At 49.4% G+C, this 21435-nt stretch overlaps 1 protein-coding gene across 5 annotated transcripts; it reads right to left on the reverse strand.

The window, feature by feature from the left end:
• Positions 1-98: 98 nt before the first annotated feature.
• TBCEL (tubulin folding cofactor E like) lies at positions 99-20136 on the reverse strand. 5 transcript variants are annotated; one of them, XM_058857177.1, is made up of 9 exons: positions 20053-20093; positions 17949-17999; positions 16167-16316; positions 13846-13985; positions 11718-11899; positions 10491-10747; positions 8773-8899; positions 8141-8257; positions 99-4076 (listed from the first exon to the last, which is right to left on the reverse strand). In XM_058857177.1, the coding sequence occupies exons 3-9, from the start codon at positions 16297-16299 to the stop codon at positions 3758-3760; spliced, it is 1275 nt and encodes a 424-aa protein (XP_058713160.1). In that variant the 5' UTR covers positions 16300-16316; positions 17949-17999; positions 20053-20093; the 3' UTR covers positions 99-3757. The 5 variants fall into 5 exon arrangements, with proteins under 5 accessions (XP_058713160.1, XP_058713161.1, XP_058713162.1 ...); XM_058857178.1 differs by lacking the exon at positions 17949-17999 and having other exon boundaries at positions 20053-20136; XM_058857179.1 differs by lacking the exon at positions 17949-17999 and having other exon boundaries at positions 16167-16313; positions 20053-20104.
• Positions 20137-21435: the final 1299 nt, after the last annotated feature.

Below are 21435 nucleotides of genomic sequence, written 5' to 3' on the forward strand. Positions count from 1 at the left end.
ATCCCCAGGGAGAGAAACCAGAATAAAATCCAGATGGACTTACAGTTCTTCTTCTTTGAAATTACATATGGATGCAACATTAACAGGGAGCAAGAATAGATCTTCGTGTTTAAATTATATTCAAAGTTTCCAGGAACTGCAGAAAAGCAATCACAGAGGCAAAGGCCCGAGATGGCTGAAGCGCCTCTAACGTTGCTCTGGGGAAGGCGTCTTTCTGCTGCCTACAAAAGTGCCACATCCAAAGGAGGGAGGCACAGGAATACACATTTTAGCCTCTGGGTTGCTTTAAGCACCTCGTCTGCATTCTCAAATCTTGCACATGGACGGAATCAACAGAATCTCACTGACAGGCGAGGAGGCAGAGCCGCTGCGGCGCCTCTGTCGGGTTCCAGACCCGAGGAGCAGAGGGCACAGGGAGAGCCTGTCCCCAGCAGCACTTCCCCCAAACCACCACAGCTCACAGCTGCCAGCAGCTCCCAAAAAACGAGGTGACAAATCCCAGCCAGGGAGCAGAGCACAGCCAGCACCCCGTGCATATTGATAACTCATAACACCATCAGGAGATCCACCCGGAACATCTGGCCAAAAACACGGATATTCAACAGGAACGTACCCAAAACCACAACAGCACAGCGGCAAACCCGGCACACAGAGCTGTGGGACACTTTGGTGTGGAGCTGTCACCCCAGTCCTCGTGGAGCAGGGGCTGTGCCTGCTGCACAGGCTGCCCTTGGCAGATTTTTATGCATTAACTGGCAGGAACAACACAACAGCTCTCGACAAAAGCAGCCCTCAGATAGAAGGACACACAAGCCAGGGAAGCTTGCAAATCTATTTTGTTTTCTCAAGGGGATGTCACAGACCTTTAGCTGAAGCTGGCAAGACCTGGATATGGCCCCTCCTGGCATGGCAGAGGTTTAAATCAAACCACAGCTGCAGCCTCACTCAGCACCCAAACCTCCTCTCCCAGCCAGAACCTTCTCCTCTCTCACCAAGACGTGACAGGTCCCCTGTTGGGTGGCACACACACAAGACCCTTCCCCACAAGGCTGATTTGGGGTATTTTGCCACATCCTTGAGTGCCATTTGGTCCCACAGCTGATCATCTGCACACATAAACTCTCTCTGGGTTTTGGGGGTGAGTTCTTCTCTGTGGGAAGCCAACCAAGGTTTCTGGTTTCTACCCCGTGAGTGCTCCACTATCTGCACACAAGGTGAATGCCTTGAGAAAACCCTTCCCCTGGAGAAGTGGCAGGGTGGTGACTTCATACCTGAACAGACCAGGGGAGCAGGTTTGGGTGTCAGCACCAAATCCCCAGCACCAGTTAACCTTCTGTGTTCTCTTTTCCCATCTTCCAGTTCCCACCAGGTCTGTCACAAATAAAATCAGGATTTACTGCCAGCTCTGAGCTGGTGACAGCACCGATCCCTCCACGGACAGACCAATTTTTAGTGGGCAAACAAACCTAAAAGCACATACTTGGCTCTTCTTTATCATCCCATTCCAGCCTTTAACGGCCTTTGTTTATTCCCTTCTCTGAAACCCAGACACTTAATTGTGCTGAGGAAGTTGGTCAAGAGTTACAACATCTCATTAATAGCAGGTACAATGCCATAAATATACCCACAGAGGCAATTACTGCTCTGGAGAATTAGGTCAGAGAATCTTTTGCATCCCCATAGGTCACTTGCCTCGGACTCTGCAGCCACTCAGGGATAACCTACTTACACTGGAGGTCAAGGGCTGAAATAGGCTTCTAATATTAAACAACCATATCTTCATAAAACTTTGCTTTATAACAAAATATCTTATTAACCACAACTTTTCCTATTGGTAGGTATGTATATATCATACAGAAGTGTTGGCTTAAGGGTTCTGCTATCAGGCAGCAAATTATTTTTGCTGCCCAAATGGAAAATACATCTTCAGTAAAGCTCTAGCTTATAAAAGCATCATTTTATGCTATACTGCCACTATCTCCCTGCTGTTTAGTTTACAGGTACCATGGATCTGAGGAAAATCTATGCTACCTATGGAAAATTCACTCCCTTCCCTATTGCTCATCTCAATGGGGCCAAGAAATTGCTATTTTTGGCAGGGGGATGAGGCACAAATTAGTAACTTGTTTTAAATCCTCCCATTTTAACCCTCGCTTTGGATAAGGAACTAATCCCCTCTGAACAATCCCCAAATCCTAAACCTGAAGACTATGAGATAATAATACTTCATCCCCTCCCCACTGATCCCACCCCACAATCCAGGTAAAACGTGAAGAGAAAATACACAACTCCAAGAATACCAAAGGAGCTCGGTGATGTGGGCAAAAGCATCCTGGGACAGAAAGTGCACGTGGGGATAAAGGGAGCGTTTCAAAATGAAGGTCAGGAGTTCATGTGTAACTAGAGCCCTCGCTGCACAGCTCCAAAAACTGCTCTGCAGCTGCTTGGAACCAGGAAATTGGGAAAGTCTTGAACTTGGAGCAGGGAAGACACAGGAAAGCGAAACAAGAGAGAAAGGAAGGAAGGAAGGAGGATTTCACTGCCCAGGCAGGGGAATCTGCTCTGCAGTAGAAAACGGGGACTACGTGAAGCAGCAGCACGCGATGCCTACGAGGGGGAAGCCAAGAGAGAGAGAGAGTGAAACCTGCTGAACACCCAGCGTGAGTCCAGCTGCTCTGTTCCTCCACTTCCAGAGGCTGATCCCAGCCAACACATCCTCCGAGTTCGGACCCTAGGCAGGGACCCCGGCCAGGGGCCCCGGGGAAAGTGCTAGGTTTGAACTGGTGCAACAGCAACAAACACAAACTTCAACTTGACTCTTCCTCTCTCCCAGGAGAGGAATTTTAGCCATTCCACTTGCAGCACCCACTGGCACAAGGTGAAGTGCAAGGAGGATCTCTTCAGCATCAGGATGGGCAATGGCCAACGGGGGAAGCTGCTCTTTAACCCCTTGTTGGCCTGTTGCTCTAAAAGCCCTTCCAACGCAGCGCTCATCCACCACCTCCCAAAATTCGCTTTCCAACACACCCTTTATCCCCACAGGCTGCAGGCACCATGTGAGATGGGTACAGCAGCCCAAACCTCTTTTTTTCCCCCAAAAATCAGGTGGATATAGAGCGTGCACTTTGAAAAGAAAAGTTTCTTTCTGGGAAGTTCTTTTTCTTTCCCCCATTTTGTGCACTCACAGAAAGCAAACCAGTGGAGTGAAGTGGATGCACTAAAGTACCTGAGCTCTGAATCAAGCAAAATACTGATGGAGATCTTTCCTGTGAACTCGAGCACAACAAAAGGTTGAGACAGCACCAAGCTGCAAGAAAATACTACAGCAAGCTCGAGCCACAGTTGGAAAGCTAGGCCAAAGGGAGCTCTGGTGGAGCAAAACACCAAAAAATTTCGGAAAAGAAAACAACAGGTCAAATTCTGCACCGAGCTGTCTCCTCCCTTATGGACCCTGGCATTGTTTAGCTTGAACAAGTGACCATTCACGCCAAATCACGAGTATACCGGAGCATCAAAGGAAACATCAAGGTATTGCCCACACTGAAACACACATCCTAAAGTCAATTGTCACCTCAAGGTCACCTGCAGTGGATGGTGGGCATGGTTCTCAGATCAGGGCACTTCCTCCGGGCTAAGAAATTACCTGCTACAGAAACACAACCAAACCTCAACCAACCAACCGAAACAAAAACCTTGCAAAAAACTCCTCAATGCATGTGTGTGGGTGTGTGGGGGCGTGTGGGTGTGGGCAGAAAGGCTATTTCATTCTGGGCTCCACATAAATTTTATCCCCATCCCGGATGCCGTAGGAATGCAGCGCCCGCGAGCTGTATTTCATCTCCTCGGGACCAAAAGGAGCTTCCTGGTCCAAGTAGAAGAGCAGCATGTTGCTTGTTGACAGCTGCACCACAGTTTTTAAGTGCTTCTTCAGCTCTGCCACAGTCTGGTCGAGGCGGATGGACATCTCCTCCACCTTGTCCTGGAAGTGAACCTCCACCTTGGCGCTGCTCTGAGGCCGCAGATCCACCACTGCCAAGGGCTCCAGCTTCCCGTACTTGGTGACCAGCTCATGATACCTGGAAAATTCAACAAGTCCAGGCTTATGGTGCAGCCACAATGCACAATTCCCAGGTCTGAGTGATCCCCACATGACACAACATTGACCCTGATTCCAGCTGATGGCCTGAAGCCCCAGAAAGCCCAAGAACTCCACTCACTTTGTCCCACAGTTCCCAGGCTGTACCGTGGCACCGACATGAGCTCAGTGTCCCACTAGGGAGAATTATCTCGCTGAGGAAGGTGAAGTTACCACCAGCCTGAGATGTTGGAGCTGGCTGGTCTCTAAACAGCTTCCTGACAAAACTGAGCAGCACAGTTTGGGCTCCTACAGTTTCAGAAATCCCAGCCGTGGCTGCAGTGGGATTTGGAAGAAAGAGAGGATGCTGTGCTCACAACTCTGCGCCTCCTGCTCCAGGGAAAACACTTCACTGAAGAGTGCCAGAACCAAGCCAGTGCTCACAAAAAGGACACAACCCTCAGTTTAGATTCCCAGTATCTGTGGCCTCATGACTTAACTGATCATCAGACATTCCTGCTGTATTCCAAAAGGCCACCTAGGTCCCAAATGTTACACTCCACTGAGCACAGGATCATCAAGATCACTGAAACAAGGTGAGCTGCTGCACAGTTTGAGAGCTGATAACAGGGCACTTCTTGCCAGCTGATCCCTCACACCTGCTCTAAAACAAGATGGGAATTTTACTAGCAGAGGCACACACTCCACTGTCACCGTGTCCTTGCAGCCAAGTTCTCTTCCCAAGGTCCCTGCAATGGAAAGTCTGTGTCACCCCCGCCCCCCTGGTATCGCTCCCATTGGGCCAGGCTGGATCTCCCTGCCTGGCTGGGAAAGAGGAGGAATGGCAGCACAAAACACAATGGGACTGGGATGACAAAGGCTGAGAGCTGCCGAGGACAGGTAACGTTTCAGAGCCCCTGCACAGAAAGCGCTTTGTGCTCCCGATCCCAGGCGGAGCTGAATGCGATGGGCGCGGTGTCACAGCCCCCGCAGCAGAGATGGGATCTGGCAGGCTGGGTGACCCCAGGGAGTGCTGCTGGAGGCAGGAATGTTCCTGGAGAACAGCAGCCCCTCTGTGTGCTGGGCACTGAGCTAAGGGCCACAAGGCACTAGGATTTCCCCAGTCCCACGGACACAACCAGAGCGTCCAAAGGCAGGATGGTGCCCTGCTCTCATGGCCACCGGGGTGGCAGGAGCAGCCCCGTTCATCTGGGAAAGCCATTAGTGCTGAGAGAAAACAACACTCCCTACGTTTAACCCACCTGCAGGCAGAGGAACTGCCAGCCACCGTGTCAGCAGTGAGGAGGGTTCTCTTTCTCTGGAAGGATTTGCCAGCAGCAACATCCGATGGGAAAGAGGGAGAGAGGAACCCCCTCTTGCTGCTCCAAACCCTCAGCGCCCCTTTGGGACATCCCCTTAATTCTCAGCATCTCTGCTGCTGCAGACCAGCAGCAACTTCTGGGCCAGCCACAAGTACTGTCATGATTCATTCACTAAGAGTGAACTGGGCTGATGGTGGGAAGAGGATAAAGAGGGGGACAAATTTCAGCCAAGCTGAGAGACAGAGCCACCATGAGAGAGCCACGACTATCCAAATATGTGCTGTAAATATGTGGTGGGTCAAGCAATGCTCTCTGAAATTTTCTTGTGCTGAGGAAGGGCAGAATGAGCTTTGCAGCCTACTCCTCTGTATGTGAGCTGCAAAGAAAGTGGGGAGTGTGTGACTGGCTGCCCTCAAATCAATCAGGACCAAGGCAGACTGGTACATGCATGTTTTGGACCCCAATAATAGGCACCCTGGAGACTTTTCTAATCACCCCTTGCAGCCTGGCAGATGCTGAGGCTGCTGAAGACCTGAGCCTGGCTGAAAGTGTCTGTGATACTCTGCAGATAAACAGTGGAGCAGACAAGCAGAGGGCTCATTAAAACCCCCCAGACACGAGGACGTCACTCCACAAGACAGCCAATATTGGATTGTGCACCCGGCGCTCCCTAGAACCACGACATCCACAGAGATAAATCGTTCCTTCCATTTCCCTGCCCGCCTGATCCCTTCCAGCTGCAGACAGCAATGCAGCAAGCAGGGGGGTTCTGCTGACAGAGCTTATCACAGCCTGCACCTTGCCAGTCTGGAGGGGGGCTGCTCCCACTGGCAAGTTTTCCGTGCTCAAGTTGTTCTCCCTCTGCTCGAGGCAGCACTGCAATGCAGATGTCAGACCCCAGCCACAACATGTGTGTCCTGATTAGTTTCTAATTACAAACCACTTCTGGAGCCACCACACCAGATTTGGGAGCGAGGAAGGGGAAGCTTTAGCAACAAACAGACACAAAATCCCTCTGCAAGGAATGCCAGGTCTCCCTTTGGACAAGGGCTGCTGACTGTGGGTCCAGAACTGAAACCCAACACTGGGGACACTCTCAGCCATCTGCAGCCTCACTAGAAAATAGTCTGCAGTAGCACCCAACCCCTCCAGGACAGAACAACCCTCTCTGGCAGCTGCAGAAGTCTCTTGGAAACGCTGCACAGATGAAGGGATTTGGACAAAGAAGCCACTGACCATGAAAAAGGCAGTAGCAGTGTTTAAAGGCTAAGAAACCAGAGGGGGAGGTAATTTTCCTAGCATAAAGCTGGCATGCTGGTCAAAATTAGCATGGTTTTCTTGGATGGGTGAGATGCCAGTAATCTTTTACATGAGATCCCACCTGCAAACCAATCCCAGTGGTGTGTGGTGATGTGTAACACACAGCCTGTTCCCAAAACCCATGTCCTAGGCACCATGAGTGCCTAAAGCTGTACCCCACTGTGTCCTTCCCAGCAATATATGGATCACTGACATTCTGTCACCACCAAACACAAGAAATATGAAACGTTATGGAAATTAATCCCTTTTGGGAGCAGGACCATGAGCTCACACTACCAATCTTCCTTTTCCCCTTCCTCTCTCCTGCATTCTCTGTCTCTGCTGTTATCCCTTCCAATATTTCCTTCATTTTTTACGCTTTGAGGCCCTCTAAAATTACAAGTCAGGACTTGTCCTCAGAGAAGGGACCAGCTGTCTTGTCTCCCTGACTGCATGAGTGCCCTCTGCCTCTGAACTGACCCCAGCATGCTTTTAACAAATATTATAATCACTGACCCTATTAATATTCACACAAAATGCCATGCCCTCATTCCCCCTTCCAGCCTTCCCACCCCCTTCCCGGATTGGCAAGTCACATATCCAGGGCTTTAGAATTACAAGAGGCATTTTAGCTGAGAGTTAAGCAGAGGAGAACACTGAGCAGATTCCATTTGCACCTCTGTCATCCATGCCAAGCCATACCTGTGACCTTCAGTGTGTCCCCACCTCTGTCTGTGCCCTCAGAGTCACACACACTCCTGTCCCACCCCTTTTCTGTAAAAAAAGGATAATAAAGCTTTGCTGTCCAAAAGCACATGAGGGTTTCAGGCAGAGGAAAGGTAAAGGCAGTGGCCTGATGCTCCATGATCCCTACTCAGCCCATTAGAAGCAGTCAGTGGATGCTGGCACAAAAAAGATACAGACTGAACAGCATCTGTCCAAGTTCATTAGTTTACCAAGATGAAAGGATCATTGGATGTACTTTTTTGGCAAAGAAAACCCATCAGACTTGTGATTTGCAGGCCCAAAAGAGAGGGCAGAGCTTTCCACTGCCAGCCACATTCCACACACCAGATGGTCCACAGGAACAGATGACCTGGCCTGGCACTGGAGAGCACGATGTGTCCTGGCTTTGGGCACTCCCAAACACAGGTGGATTATGAAGGGAGCCGTGGGACAGGCCAGGGAACAATGAAGGTCATGAACTCAACAGTCCTGTTGTTTAATGGCACTTGACACTTTTAAGACCAAACCTGATTCAGGAGTGACCCAACAAATCATCAGGCAAAGACAATATGACAATTTCAGCACAGACTGAAGGAGCCAAGGCCAGAGGAAGGTGAGCGATGTCTTTTTCATGGAACAGCAGGCACATATTTCCCATCACCTGGCCAGTCACCACCCTTCTGTCCTTGCTCTCCACTGCAGGGCAGAGAATTCCTACCTGAAAGGGACCTCCTCCTCAGGGAACTCCATGTAATAGCGGATGAAGAACCGCTCCGAGTCCTCCCGCTCCCCGTCGGCCACGATGCTGCCGTTGAGCTTGGTGATGGATGGCAACCTGCAGGCACACACCAAGAGCCACAGTCAGCCAGGAGGGGAGCCCAGAAAGGCTCACCAACAAGGCAGTCACCTCAAAAGTGCCTCAGCTTTAACACCATGAGAATTCCTGCCAGGAAGCTCAGGCCTCGATCCCTTTGAGAGAGTGAGGAAGTTCCATGTAATTTCTCAAGAACACTCAAAATTAAGCACTTGAATTTTACCACAGATATGCACCACACGTGCACAGATCTGTAGGAGACTCACAAAATCCTCTGAGAAGCAGAGCAGTCAGATTTAACATTTTCACTTCTCTGACTTTTCCACAAATCAAGCTCAAATCTTTCTGCATTCACACAGAACTTCATCTCCTACCAACCTCTTCCTCTGATGAGCTGCTCCCACCCAACAAATCAAGCTCCAATCTTTCTGCATTCACACAGAATTTCATCTCCTGCCAGCCTCTTCCTCTGATGAGCTGCTCCCACCCCTTCCTTGCCTTGTCATGTTTCTGCTGAACAGAACAAACCAACAGACCTGGCTATTAGCAGCTTCCTGCGTTCCTCGGTGGTGTAAGACTGCAGCAGAGGAATTCCCAGCAATTTCACTTCCTCAAGCTTGGGGAAAGAATTTAACTTGTCAATGTCTTCCCAGCAATGCAGACCTGCTCAGGAGGAAAGATCTGTGTTAACAAACACAGAAAACACATCATGGATCCACAATAATCAGACACAGCCAAAGAACATATGTGACAGGAGAGTGTCACTGCTGTTCCTTTGAGAAGTTGGCTTTTTGCTCACAATGTGCTGCTAAAAAAAAAATCAACATTTGCTTACAAGACAGAGGAGCTGAAATTCTCTTGTGCTATTTCCAAGTCTAGAAGGATGCTCTCCATGGCTTTTTTATGGACCACTCAGCCTTTGGCCTCACTGCTGGGGACTGACCAGCATCAGTGATGTTGTGTCTATAAAAGGATGCTGCCTTCAGAGTGTTAAAGTCACCAGCACTTCTTTCATCCCAGGCATCACTAAACAGCCACCAAATGGCTTTACCTCACATACACAACCACCTTGGGTCCCATTTCTGCTCACAACCCAATGGTGAAACAGTCCCAAAAGCCATCCAGCCATTTAATGAAAAAGGTCTTAACTCATTTTCAGCCCCCCTCAAGACCTGACATTTGGGATAACAAAGCAAGTGGGGAGGGCAAAATAAAACAAAGCTGAGGATTGAGCAGAGCAGAGCCGTGATTGTGTGGTGAGATCAACACAACTCATCTTGGAGCCTTCGCCTTCCACAACTTCAGAGTGCAGCAGCTTTCTCTAAAACCCCCAAAAAGTTTTTAACAAGCTCCTTGGGATTCCTGTTTGACTTTCAGCTCCCAAAACATCAAAATGCAACACCGAGCCCAGAGTTCTTAAGCACCTGGCATCAAAACTGCAAAACTACTTACCAGAGGAGCACTTGTTCCTTGGTGAGACAGTGCTTTCAAATGCAGCTTAACAGGCTTTTCCTCCTCTAGTTAAGCTTTTATTACAGGGATTCCTTGATGCTTACATTGTAGGGCATGTTAATAAAGTCCCTTCCACCTGCCTGACACTTCAGCAGCGCTTGCACAGCATATAAAGCTGTAAAGAACAAAAGCTGCTGGTGCATGAAGCAATCCTGCAAATGAATTTCTGGTGTATGTGTCATACACAAACACGTCACAGCCCCCACGAGCTGCCCTGCAGCTCCTTCTCTCCCAGCACAGGGTGCTCTTCCCAATATTCCAACTGCTCATTCTCTTTCTGGAGCGTTGGCTGAAAATTCTCTGGGGCTGGAGTCTAAAAGCAGCTTCCAGCACCACTTGTGAGGCTGTAATGACTGAGCACAGATGACAGACAGCTTCTGCTGAGGGATGCTTGATCCACACTGCATACCTGCACATGCCCTCATTTTACCCAAGCTAAAACAGGGAATAAAGGGAAAATGGGATTCTTTCATCCCCTCCACTGCCAGACATTTATTTATCCTTCCTCAGCCAGGAGTACCTGAGGCAGGAGTGGGAAACAGAGGGAAACTACCAACATAAAATCCTTTCTAGCTCATTTTGATTAACTGGTCCACGCTGCTCTGACTCATCTTTTGATAATGACTAATTACCCAAAGCAGCAGGAAAATCCCACAGATGGGCAAGTTCATTGCTTGTCATCTATACAAGAGGAGAGACTCTGATCAACCAAGAAAACCCACCCCAGCTCCCAGGCTCTCACCTGACTTGTGCAAATTGATGGATCTTAGGTTGGGGAAGAGCCTTGCCAGGGAATCTTCTGACTCTTCAATGGTCGTGAGGTTGTTGTTAGCCAGGATAAGTGTGTCCAGTGATGGAAACATAATTCCCAACTTTCGAATTTCAGTCCAGTCTTGAAGATTATTGTCAGTTATGTGGAGTAGCTTGAGAGACTGACAGCAAACTGGAGAACAAGACACTGTTTCGTAGTCGTTAAGGCACAGGAAGAGCTCCTCCAAGCTGCACAGGGCAGAAAGGATCATGTCGTTAATTTTATGTGATTTTAACACAACTTTCTGTAACAGCTCTGAGAACCTTGGTGTAGAGAAAGCCTTTGAGCCCTCCACATAGAGTGTTTCGACTACATCTCTGCTCCCAACTATATCTTCAGAGATTAAAAAAACCTTTTAAGTGTTCCCTGAGTCTCTCCCAGTATTGTGTGACAGATTGGTTGGGGTTGTCTTCCACATCTGTGCCCAACAAGCCACCAACCCAGCTCCAGTGGCGACTGGACCAGCTCCCAGTGCTCTCAGCTTAATTGAAAATGGGGTTTCGATACAACCCTGATGATGATTTTTTTCCCCACATCACTGCCAAAGATTCCCATTACAGAAAGAACAGATCCTATTAAAGAAAGAAAAGGTCCTACTGAGTTTTCAGACAACTGAACTCTCACAATCCCAGAGAAGTGTAGGTTGGCCACACAGGACATTCTGCTGTCATCATCTCTGCTTACAAAGCCACACAAAGAGGGATCTGTCATCAAAACAAAGCCACTGAGGACATCCATGGGAGCAGAATGCCAAGGTGGCCTGTGACCAAACCACAGAAATCAACACCGTAGCAGAGAAAAGCAGGATGAAATATTCCTTGACAAGTGGCCAGACCCTCAGAGGTACCACCCATTGAACAGGTATGCCCTGCACCATTCACTGCACAGTGACTCAGAGGGAAGTGTGAGCCTCTTACATTTTTGGGGACATTATCCATCTCTGGTATTTAGGTTTGGAGGAGGAGAAGGCCTGGGCTTTGCAGCACCACCCAAATTTGGTTTTTAGGACAATGTAAAGCACTCATCTGGAGTTCCCAAACTCCCAAAGGAAAACATCCCTTTCTCTGTGCTGATGTTTGCATCCTCACAGCCCCCTCATCCCTCACCATAACCCAGCCTTGACCTGAGTGCAGTAAATCCCCAGATTCTCAGGCTTACTCTGGTAATTCCTGCAGGATGGTGTGCACTGTTTCCCAGGAAGCTTTGCTGTTGTTGAGCACAAGTTTGCGGACGCCAGCGAAAGACCCAGCGCAACTTCTCTCTAAAACGGACAAACTGAGAGGGTTGGAACTCAGGTTTAGAAACTCCAAGTGGGGGACGTTGGACACAATTTTACTGACCTAAGTGGGGAGGGAAGAAAAAAAAAAAAATAGAAAGAAAGAAAGAAAGAAAGAAATGTATATCAGGCAGTAATCGGACCTCTGGCAATAATATCCCACCTCCTCAAAGGGGCCCTGTGGAATCATCACAAAGCAATGATATGGAGAAAAACATAGGGATATCTACCTGTAATTCATATCCAGCCATTCCTGATCTAGATGGATTGGTTAATTGCTCATTCTCCTCAAGAGTTCATTTAATTACACTCTAGGAACAGCTTGATAAGAGAAGGGCAGTCCCTTGGGAGAGGTCATAAAATCCACCTCAAGCCCAAGGCTGAGTAGCCGCATGTTCCAGGAGCCAGCCCTCGCTCACAGGGGGCCATGGACACTTCTCCTGCCTCCAGGAGCCAACACTGAGCACTTTTCCACCTTCCCTCTGCTCCCCACAGAGCTCAGCCAATCCCTAATTCCCTCCTCGACTGGGGAACTGAGTGGGGAGCAGCTTCCAACAGCAGCGGACATCAATGGAGAAAACAATTCTGAGTCAGACAACACCTGGCTGGAGAGCTCAACTCCACAAAGCTTTGGGATGGGCAGAGATGGGCAGATCATGGCACACAGAGGTCAATAAATGGCCCAGCTGTTGGCAAAGGGTGAATTCCCCTGAATTCAGGTATGGCAAACATGAGGTAATGAGCCTGCCTCGCTTCATGCCTCCCCTCAGGTGATGTCATGGTTTAGGTGCTACACCTCAGGAATTCAGTAGGCAAACTGGATGACATCAGTCCAGCAAAAACACAGGATTTAGGAAAAACTGGCTTATGATGGATGATTGGGAAAAGGGTATTTTTTCAGTAGAATATTAAAATAAGGAAAAAAAGCATTAAAGTTCTTCTTAGTGGGTATAAAGCTGTTGTATAAGGAACAGTGATGATGCTCCTCCTGCCTGCTGAGAACAGGGCAGGCAGAAATTGGCTGAAATTGCAGCACAGGAGACTTAAATTACACAGTTTAGCCTATGAGGTTATTAGCTAAGCATGGGAACAGGCTGGAATCCCCAGCACGGGCAGGTTTTAGGGGTGGGGAGATATTTATCTGGTGTGGATGGGCTGTGAAAACTTAATCCTGTCTCAGAGGAAGGGGCCAGCACACACAGAAGCCTTTCAGTTGCAGTCTCTGAAGAGACTGAACACAGAGCAGGGTGTGAGATGTGCAGCTTGTGAGTGATCAGTGTATGACCACACAGGGGGTCAGCCCCACTGAGCAGGGACACTGCAAACACTGCATTCCCTCCCTGCTTACAGCCATGACAATCTGATGGCACAAAACCCCATGATATCCTGTTTATTCCCCTTGCATTTCCAGCACTAAACACTAATATAAAAGGAGAGCATAATCCAGTGAGGAACTTAATGACACTTGAATGGATTGAGATTGTTTCACTCCTGTTACATTGAATTTATTGAGCATTATTTCATCCAAGTACTTCAAAGGATTTTATGACAGCATTTAGTATTAATTAATGAAGCTGCAGAAATACCCTTTGTGGTAAATATTATTAAATCTCTTCTGCAGATAAGGAAACAAATGTGGAGAGGGAATAAATACCTTTCTCACCATCACAGTGGCAAAGCTGGGAATTGACTGCCACTCTGTCAAAAACTAAACTGCTCATTAACTTCTTGGTGTCAGAAATGCCAGTTCCAGTGCTTTGCATGATGAAATAAAATAAAAATACAGATTTTTCGCCCACGGGCCAAGACTGTAAGTCACAAGGTACAGGAGTGAAGTGCCACACTGGATTAATTTTATCACATGTATTGCTCAGTTGCTGTCCAAGTAAATAAACATCACTTTCAGAGAGGAGGAAGAAGCCACAAAAATGGAACTCTCATCAAAGCAATGCATTTGCAGTCAGTAATAGCTGTGAAAGGTCCCCAGTAAGGTACCCATGACCATTTTACCTCGTGCCAGTCTTCCAGTTTGTTGTCAGAGAGGTCGAGCTCAAAGACGTGGGCGCAGAAGGCGGCGATCTCGTTCTCATCCCCGGCACAGGTGATGCCACAGCTGTTGAGCACCAGCACACTGGGCAGGTTCAGGCGGTCTGGCACAGGGAAAAACAGAAGCTGCCTCTGCTCAGCACTGCCTTGGAGTTACAGAACCCAGCCCCAAACGTGGATGTTGCAGCCAGCAAGAGAAATCCACCAGGAATGTCAGAATTTACACCGATTTCAGGTTAAACATGGATTTTATAACAGACACTGTCCTGAAGTCTTGGTTGTAAACATGAAGTACCACTCCTATCAGTGTTCTTCAGTTCCTTCATGTATTCCTGTGTATTTCAGGCCTTCCTTTGTCATTTATGGCATGTCTCCTATCAGCCCTTGCCACAACTTCTGCTCTTCCCCAGGCAGCTGTTGCTGCAGATAGGACACAGGACTAGGGGAGCTGCACAGTCAGACTCCCTTATCCTCTTGCCCTGAGCCCACTTGGGCCCAGTAACAGCCAGGAGATATTTAAACATTTCTTAGGAGGTATTTAAACATTTCTTAGGAGGTATTTAAACATTTCCTTTCTAAGCTTTCCCCTCCCAAGGTTCAGTGTAGAGCATTCAGCATTCATGCAAAAACTCGTGTCTCTGCCCTGCCTTTCCATTTCTGCTTTGGTTTTGCTCCAGCTCCTCCTCAGACAGGTAAATGTACTCAGAGCTACAACCAAGGACTTGGACCTCAATCACAGCCTGCTGTGCAAAGGCTAAACCATGACAAAAAGCTGGGGGTTTGTAACAGGAAACAATTTCCACACAAGAAATCCACGCTGAGACAAGGCAAGCCATCAGTCTTACACTCTTTCAGGTACAACATGACTTTCCCACCTCTCTGGAGTACTGAAATCCATTAAAATATAACCACAAGCTTTTTCCTAAATAGGTGGCCCCTTTTCTCCTTAACACTTGACAGCTGCACGATTGGAAAGGGACTCTAGGAGCAAACAATTACCTGGGGTGATCTAGGTTTCCAAGTTTTCTGGCTCATAAGCGTTTGGTTTCTTAAAAAGGATAGTGTGGCACTTTGGGAATTACTAATGCAGTATTTGTAAGTCATGTCTCAGTCAGGTTTTATGACATGGCCTCTTTTCAGCACCCAAACAGCTCAGGTGAGCAGGAGAGGTAAATTTCCCTGCAGAGAGGGCATTGACTGAACATTCCATCAGGCCATTTTTCTGTTCTTGTTCATTTTGAGAGCGTTTTATCCTCAACTGAACTCAGGCTCTCTTTTCTCCTCTGTCAAACCCAGTTATTGGAAACTTTATCCAGCTGATTTCCATGGCTATTTTCCCCTTTGGGGCTGGTTATGACACAAATTGACCTGATGGATGTTTGGATTACTCCTACAGACCATGATGGGCAAGATGTGTGACACAAAGAAGGGGCAGCTCTGATGGGATCAATGTGAATCTCAGACCCATCTGTACAAACCAAGAATTAAATGCCAACATCAGAGCGTGAGGGAAGACTAAAGGGTGTCACATGGATCTAGTTCAGAGGAGATGGTGACACAGATTCTGCAGTTTGGGAGGCTCAAGGACATCCACGAGCAGCACAGAGCTTCAGACACACATCTGGCTAAATTCCCTCGAGGCAGCAAGGTCAGGAGCACAGGAGAGGGGAATTCTCCACTAGGTCACAAAGCATTTGGTGCCTTGAGAAGACAAAGCACACTGCAAGTTCACCTGAGGCAGCTGTCACAAAAGCCTGGCTGGAGGTTCAACAACTCATCACTCTGCCTGAAATATGCCCCCTCCTGTGTACACTGAGCTCCTGTCCCTGCAGGCATCAAAGCAAGCTGGTGGCATGGGAACCAACCTCAAATTTAGGTATTTTATGTGTTTTTAAGCCACCTCTCCAAAACACCTGTTGCTGCAGCCAATAAGAAAACAGGATCAGTGTCCTGAAGAAAAGCTCCAAGGACTGCTGAACCCTCAAAACAGAGACTGCACAGGGTCTTAGGTCCATCTTCCACACACCTGCTGATCTTGAAGGTCCCTTCCAACCCAAATGATTCTATTCTATTCTCTAATTCTGATTCTGTCATGCTGTAGAGAAATTTGGTTTTTTTCAGCAACCCGTTCAGTCACTTTCTACCTTTGTTAGATTCCAGTCTCTCAACTCTCCAGTAAAAAAATACATTGTGATGGTTCTTTTTTTGGGCAATTCAAGGTGATTTCTCTTTCAGTTGATTCCTCTCAGCACCCTCCCAGATGCTCAGAAAGACCAGAAATTTACCTTTCATAGGTGAGCCCTGTGGAGTTGCTGGAACATGCACCCCCATGCCAGGCCCACGGCGGTAGGGGAAGTTCTCAGGGCTGTATTTCTCACACAGAACTTGCATGAAACTCCTTCCACTGGGCTGGTCCATGCTCCCTTCTTGGACTTCTGGTTAAAGAAGAGAAAAACAGAGCATATGAGCAGTCAGCAAGCAATAATCACTTCTAATAGTGGTGCTTGAGAACACAGGGAAAGCAAGGAGATAGGCCACGGGTTTTATTTCTGAGCTCCAGATCATCTAACAGGTCCTATTCCAAATTCAAAATTAAAGTAAAATATTACCTGAAAAGCACCCCAAGCCAGAGGGTTTTATGCTGTACAAACCCAGCACTACAAGCCAAGTTCAAGACTTCCTTACCCCACACGCTCTTCCAGGATAATTCCAGGCTGCAAAATGGAACTTCTGTACTTGTCACTTCTGCCCCTCCCAGGAGCACTGTGAGAAATCCACAGCTGTTCTCAAACACATCTCCAGGGCAGCCAGCAGGGGAAGGAGCAAACAGCTGTTTGTGAGCAGGAGATTGCTCCAACAGCTGTTTGCCAACTTCCCCTTTCTGCTGTGTCACCAAACATCGTCTGGCCAGGCTGAAAGGCAACTTCTGCCAACTCCATTCTGCAGCAGCCTAATGTATCTGGGAGATAATAACTGTGCCCTTCATATCTGGGCACGGCACAGAACAGCACAGGAAGAAGGCCTTGCTTCATCACAGGCTGCTGAGCTGCCTGGAGAGATACTGAGAGTCAGCTGTGAGTGGTTTGGATCCCTCCATGCCCTGCCCAGGTGAGACTCAGCCTCTCTGTCTCTCTGAACTCAGCGTTTCATGGGTTTGTAACACAGGAGCAGAGTTTGTTCATGAATGAAGAGATTGTTTCCTGGTTCTGTTACCCATCATGGACACAGCATCACAATCCTGAACGTGCAGGAACCAGTGCAGGTTTCCTACACTCTACAATTAGTCATAGGGCAGCTTTTCCATTAATTACTGCAAAATTACATTTTTAAACCTCAGACTGGGGCCACACATTCATTGCAAGCCATGTGGATAATCTTAAATTGAATTTTCTGCCTGTGTCTTTCCCTTTAGACTTGTTACAGGCAGGGATATAAATCTAGAGATAAAATTCTAAATAAAAATGATTTCACTAAGGCTCCCTTTGCTGAGAATTACTTGTTTAACTTGTTCACTTCACTTCTTCAAGGCCAGGCTACCTAAAACCTCCAACCAAAAGGATTTGAGTACAATAAGCAGCAATTGACTGAAACATGTTATCATTTTTATATTATATATAAAGTTTAAATGTCACAAATAGGGACTTACAGGATTAGACTTAAAAAAAACACCAAACCCCACCATTTTCATCTTTCAACAGCTTGGTTGATTCATAGCTCAAACCTGATTCCTGTCACTATCTAGAATCAAAAAATAAATGCTCAGTGTGGAGTTTGATGGGAGCAAGGCATTTAGTTTTAGGCTAAACCATTCCACACAGCACAGGTACAATTTGCACTGACAGCCAAGGCTTTAGGCTGAAAAGCCTTGTTCCAGAGTGGTTTGGGAGCTCAGCACCATCCACAGACAAACAGGGCTTTCCAATCACTCATTCAGACCTCCTGGTCTGGAAATTCTGGAACTCCCACGTGCATAAAGCCTTCTGTCCTTCACATGGCTTTTCCATCAGCTCCATCCCTCTTCACCTGCTGAACAAACACCAGCTGGAAATTCCACAGCAAAAACTCACCTTAGAGGCAAAAAATGGTGTTTTCAGCAATGATGTGAGAGCAATCCAGAACTGAGAAGAAAAACTACTGACATTACATCCAATTATTGGGGAGCTTTGAATCCCCAATATTTTCTTCCTCGAGCTCTACCTTTGAACACCAGCGCCACTGTGAGATGACAGAACTGTCATGGAGAGGGCAGTCACCTTCCCCACCTCCCTTCCCATGGGATTTCTCATCCCCTGTAATCATCTGGCCTCTCTGAATCCCTACAATTGCCTGGGAGCAAGGAGCAGCAGGATGTGCAGAGGGAATGACAGGTTTCAAGGGAATGCTGTCAGCACAAGGGCAGGACAGGGTGACCTGCAAGGTGCACGTTTCTGAGCCTGTCCCTGCTGACAAGGGAATCACAAGGAACAATTCACGCCTCAAAATAACTCTGGGTTTTCTAAATGACAGCACCGAGTGCAAACGAGGCACCTGGGCTTTGAGAGGTGTCAACAAATAGCCTTTGTTGTTATATTTAAGTGCTCTGCTGCAGGGCTGTGGCCCCAGTGACAAGGACAGAGAATCTCAGAATAGCTTGGGCTGGAAGGGACCTTAAAAACAATCCTCATTCCAATCCCTCGTTCCAGCATCTTCCACTCCCCCAGGTGGCTCCAAGCCCCATCCAGCCTGGCTGTAGACACTTCCAGGGATCCTGAGGCAGCCACAGCTTCTCTGAACACCCTGTGCCAGGGCCTGCCCAGCCTCACAGGGAGGAATTGCTCCCCAATATCCAGTATAAAGCCACTCTCTGACACTTTGAAGCCATTCCCCCTCATCCTGTCACTCCAGGCCCTTGGAAATTGTCCCTCTCCATCTGTCTCCCTGCAAGTACTGGAAGGTCACAATGAGGTCACCCCAAAGCTTCTCCTCTCCAGGTAAACAATCCCAACTCTCCCAGCCTTTCTTCCCAGCAGAGCTGTTCCATCCCTCTGATCATCCTGGTGCCTCTCCTGGACCCTCCCCAACAGCTCCACATCCTTCCTGTGCTGGGATTCCCAAGCTGGAGTAGCACTGGGAAGTGTCTGGAAAGAGGAGCAGGACCCTGACTTGAGACTGATTCCAGGGAAACCCAGTGTGCTGCTGCAGCTGATGAGTGAAGAGAGGATACTAAAACCAGCCTGGAAAACATTTCCATCCCCTGTACTCTGAGCCTTCCAGGAGAAGAAGAGACTCTTCAGGAGAATGACATCATTAATGACATGCTAATGAAATTCCAGTGCCACTTCGGGACACATCCTGAACAGTCACACACCAAACACATCCTGACATGTTTACACACACGGAAAACAAAGCGTAAGGAATGGATGAACGGCACAAACATCCGTCTGCAAGGAGCTGGAACATTGTTCTCCCGAGACATGATTCAGGGAAATTATTTTTGAGATGATCTTGAGAGGCAGAGAAGCGAATCATAGAATGGTTTGGGTTGGAAGGGGACTTTAAAGATCTAGTTCCACCTCTCCCTGCCATGGGCAGGGAAATCCCAGCAGGATTTATCAGGAATTGTAGCAGGGCAGGGAGCCCGACCCTCTGAGCCACCAGGACAAGCCACCCAAGCAGGAGAAACTCTGTCAAGGCCCCATCATCAAGCCCTGCAGGGCTGTTTGTTCCCTCACCACAGCACCGTGCTGAGGAGCCCTGCGAGCACAGGCACACACCCCAGTTATGCCTTGGCCCGCCCCTGACCCTGTCCCCCTGCACCAGCAATTATTCCCTGCTGGAATTATTCCCTGCTGGAATTATTCCCTGTCCGTGCTGCTGGGCCCGGGGCAGGACGAGCACGCAGCTGCCCCCTGACAGCCCTGAGCCCCCGAGGCCTCTCCGCGTCCCACACACGGCCTGTCCCCTCCCAGGGCCTGTCCCCATCCCCTCCCAGGGCCTGTCCCCATCCCCATCCCCTCACACGGCCCCGGGCTGGCCCCGGCTGACAGCGGCCTCCGCGCTCCCGCAGCGCGCCGCTCCGGGCCCGGGCGGTGTCAGGGGTCCCCGGGCGGTGTCGGGCGGTGCCAGCGGCCCCCGCTGTCCCCTGTCCTCCCCTGTCCCCCCCTGTCCTCCCCTGTCCCCCGCCCCTCTCACCCAGGCCCGGCGGCCGCGTCCCGCAGCGACCCGGAAGCAGCTGCAAACATCACGTGACACCGCGCGCGATCACGTGGCGGGGCGCGTCCCCCGTTGCCGTGGAGACGGCGACGCCGATGACGTCATTTCTGTCCCCAGGGAGGGTTTCCTCGGGATGCGAGGGGAAAAGCGGTGCCATGGGGTCAGGGGGGGGAAAAGCGGTGCCATGGGCTCAGGGAGGGGACCCTGCCCCGCTGCTCAGCCCTGGCAGGAGCATCGGGAGCGCTGTGTCCAGCTCTGGGCTCCTCAGCGCAGGAGGGACAGCGAGATCCTGGAGCGGGGCCAGCGGAGGGTGACAAAGACGAAGGGAAGGGAGCATCTCCCTGACGAGGGAGCTGAGGCTGTTCAGGGGCTGAGAAGGGACCTCACCTCTGTCTGTCACTGCCTGCAGGGCCCAGGCTCTGCTCCGGGGAGCTCAGCAATGGCACAAGGGGAATGGGCAGGGACTGATCCCAGGAAGTTCCACCTGGACAGGGGGAAGAAATTTATTACACAGTGAGCAAGTCCTGAACACAGAGAGGGTGTGGAGCCACCCTCACTGGAGAGATTCCAGAAGGCCCTGGACACAGCCCTGTGCCTTGGGATGAGCCTGCTGGAGCAGGGAGGACCAGGTGACCCACTGAGGTCTCTACCTTGGCCCAGTCTGTGATTCTGTGGTGCCACTCAGAGATGATGCCAATGCCAAGATCCCTGCAGTGCCAGGGGCCAGCTCCGGGCACAGGAGTGGCCTCAGGGTGGCAGCCCCTTGCCTCCAGGGTCCTGCTGGAGCTGGATACATAAAATTCCCTAAATCCTGCAAACCACTGCATGCTCAGGATGTAAAATGTCAGCAGCATTGGCTGCATGGCTCACACAGCAGCTACAGCCTTTGCTGGCAGTGCCCGCCTGCTCTTTACCAGCTCCCCCCTTTCTCTCCTGTTTGCTCAGTGCTGGCACCTCCTTTTCTGCTGTGGCTGGTCAAGGACAGAATTACAGAATCCCAGCTTGATTTGGGTTGGAAGAGACCTTAAAGCTCATCCCACCCCTCTGGATGGGCAGGGATGCCTTTCACTAGCCCAGGTTGCTCTAAGCCTGACCTGGATGACAAATCATGCTGAGAGTGAGGACAAATCCAGCCAGCCGGGTTCCCCACCTCCATCCTCGCACGGTAGGAATCAGAAACTGCCTGAAACACGGCCTGTCCTGCCTGGCAAAGACAGGGGAGCTGGAGGAGAGCTGCATTAGTCATGGCTGAGTGGCTGCAGTGCATCTCCCCAGGCTGTAACATCATCGGGACAGCTTTATCCTGTTACCTTCACAGGCCGGGGCTGCAGGGCACAATGGCAGCATTGTGGGTGCTACCCA

This window comes from Poecile atricapillus, chromosome 25, assembly GCF_030490865.1.
Source record: "Poecile atricapillus isolate bPoeAtr1 chromosome 25, bPoeAtr1.hap1, whole genome shotgun sequence".
In the NCBI taxonomy this organism is placed as follows: domain Eukaryota; kingdom Metazoa; phylum Chordata; class Aves; order Passeriformes; family Paridae; genus Poecile; species Poecile atricapillus.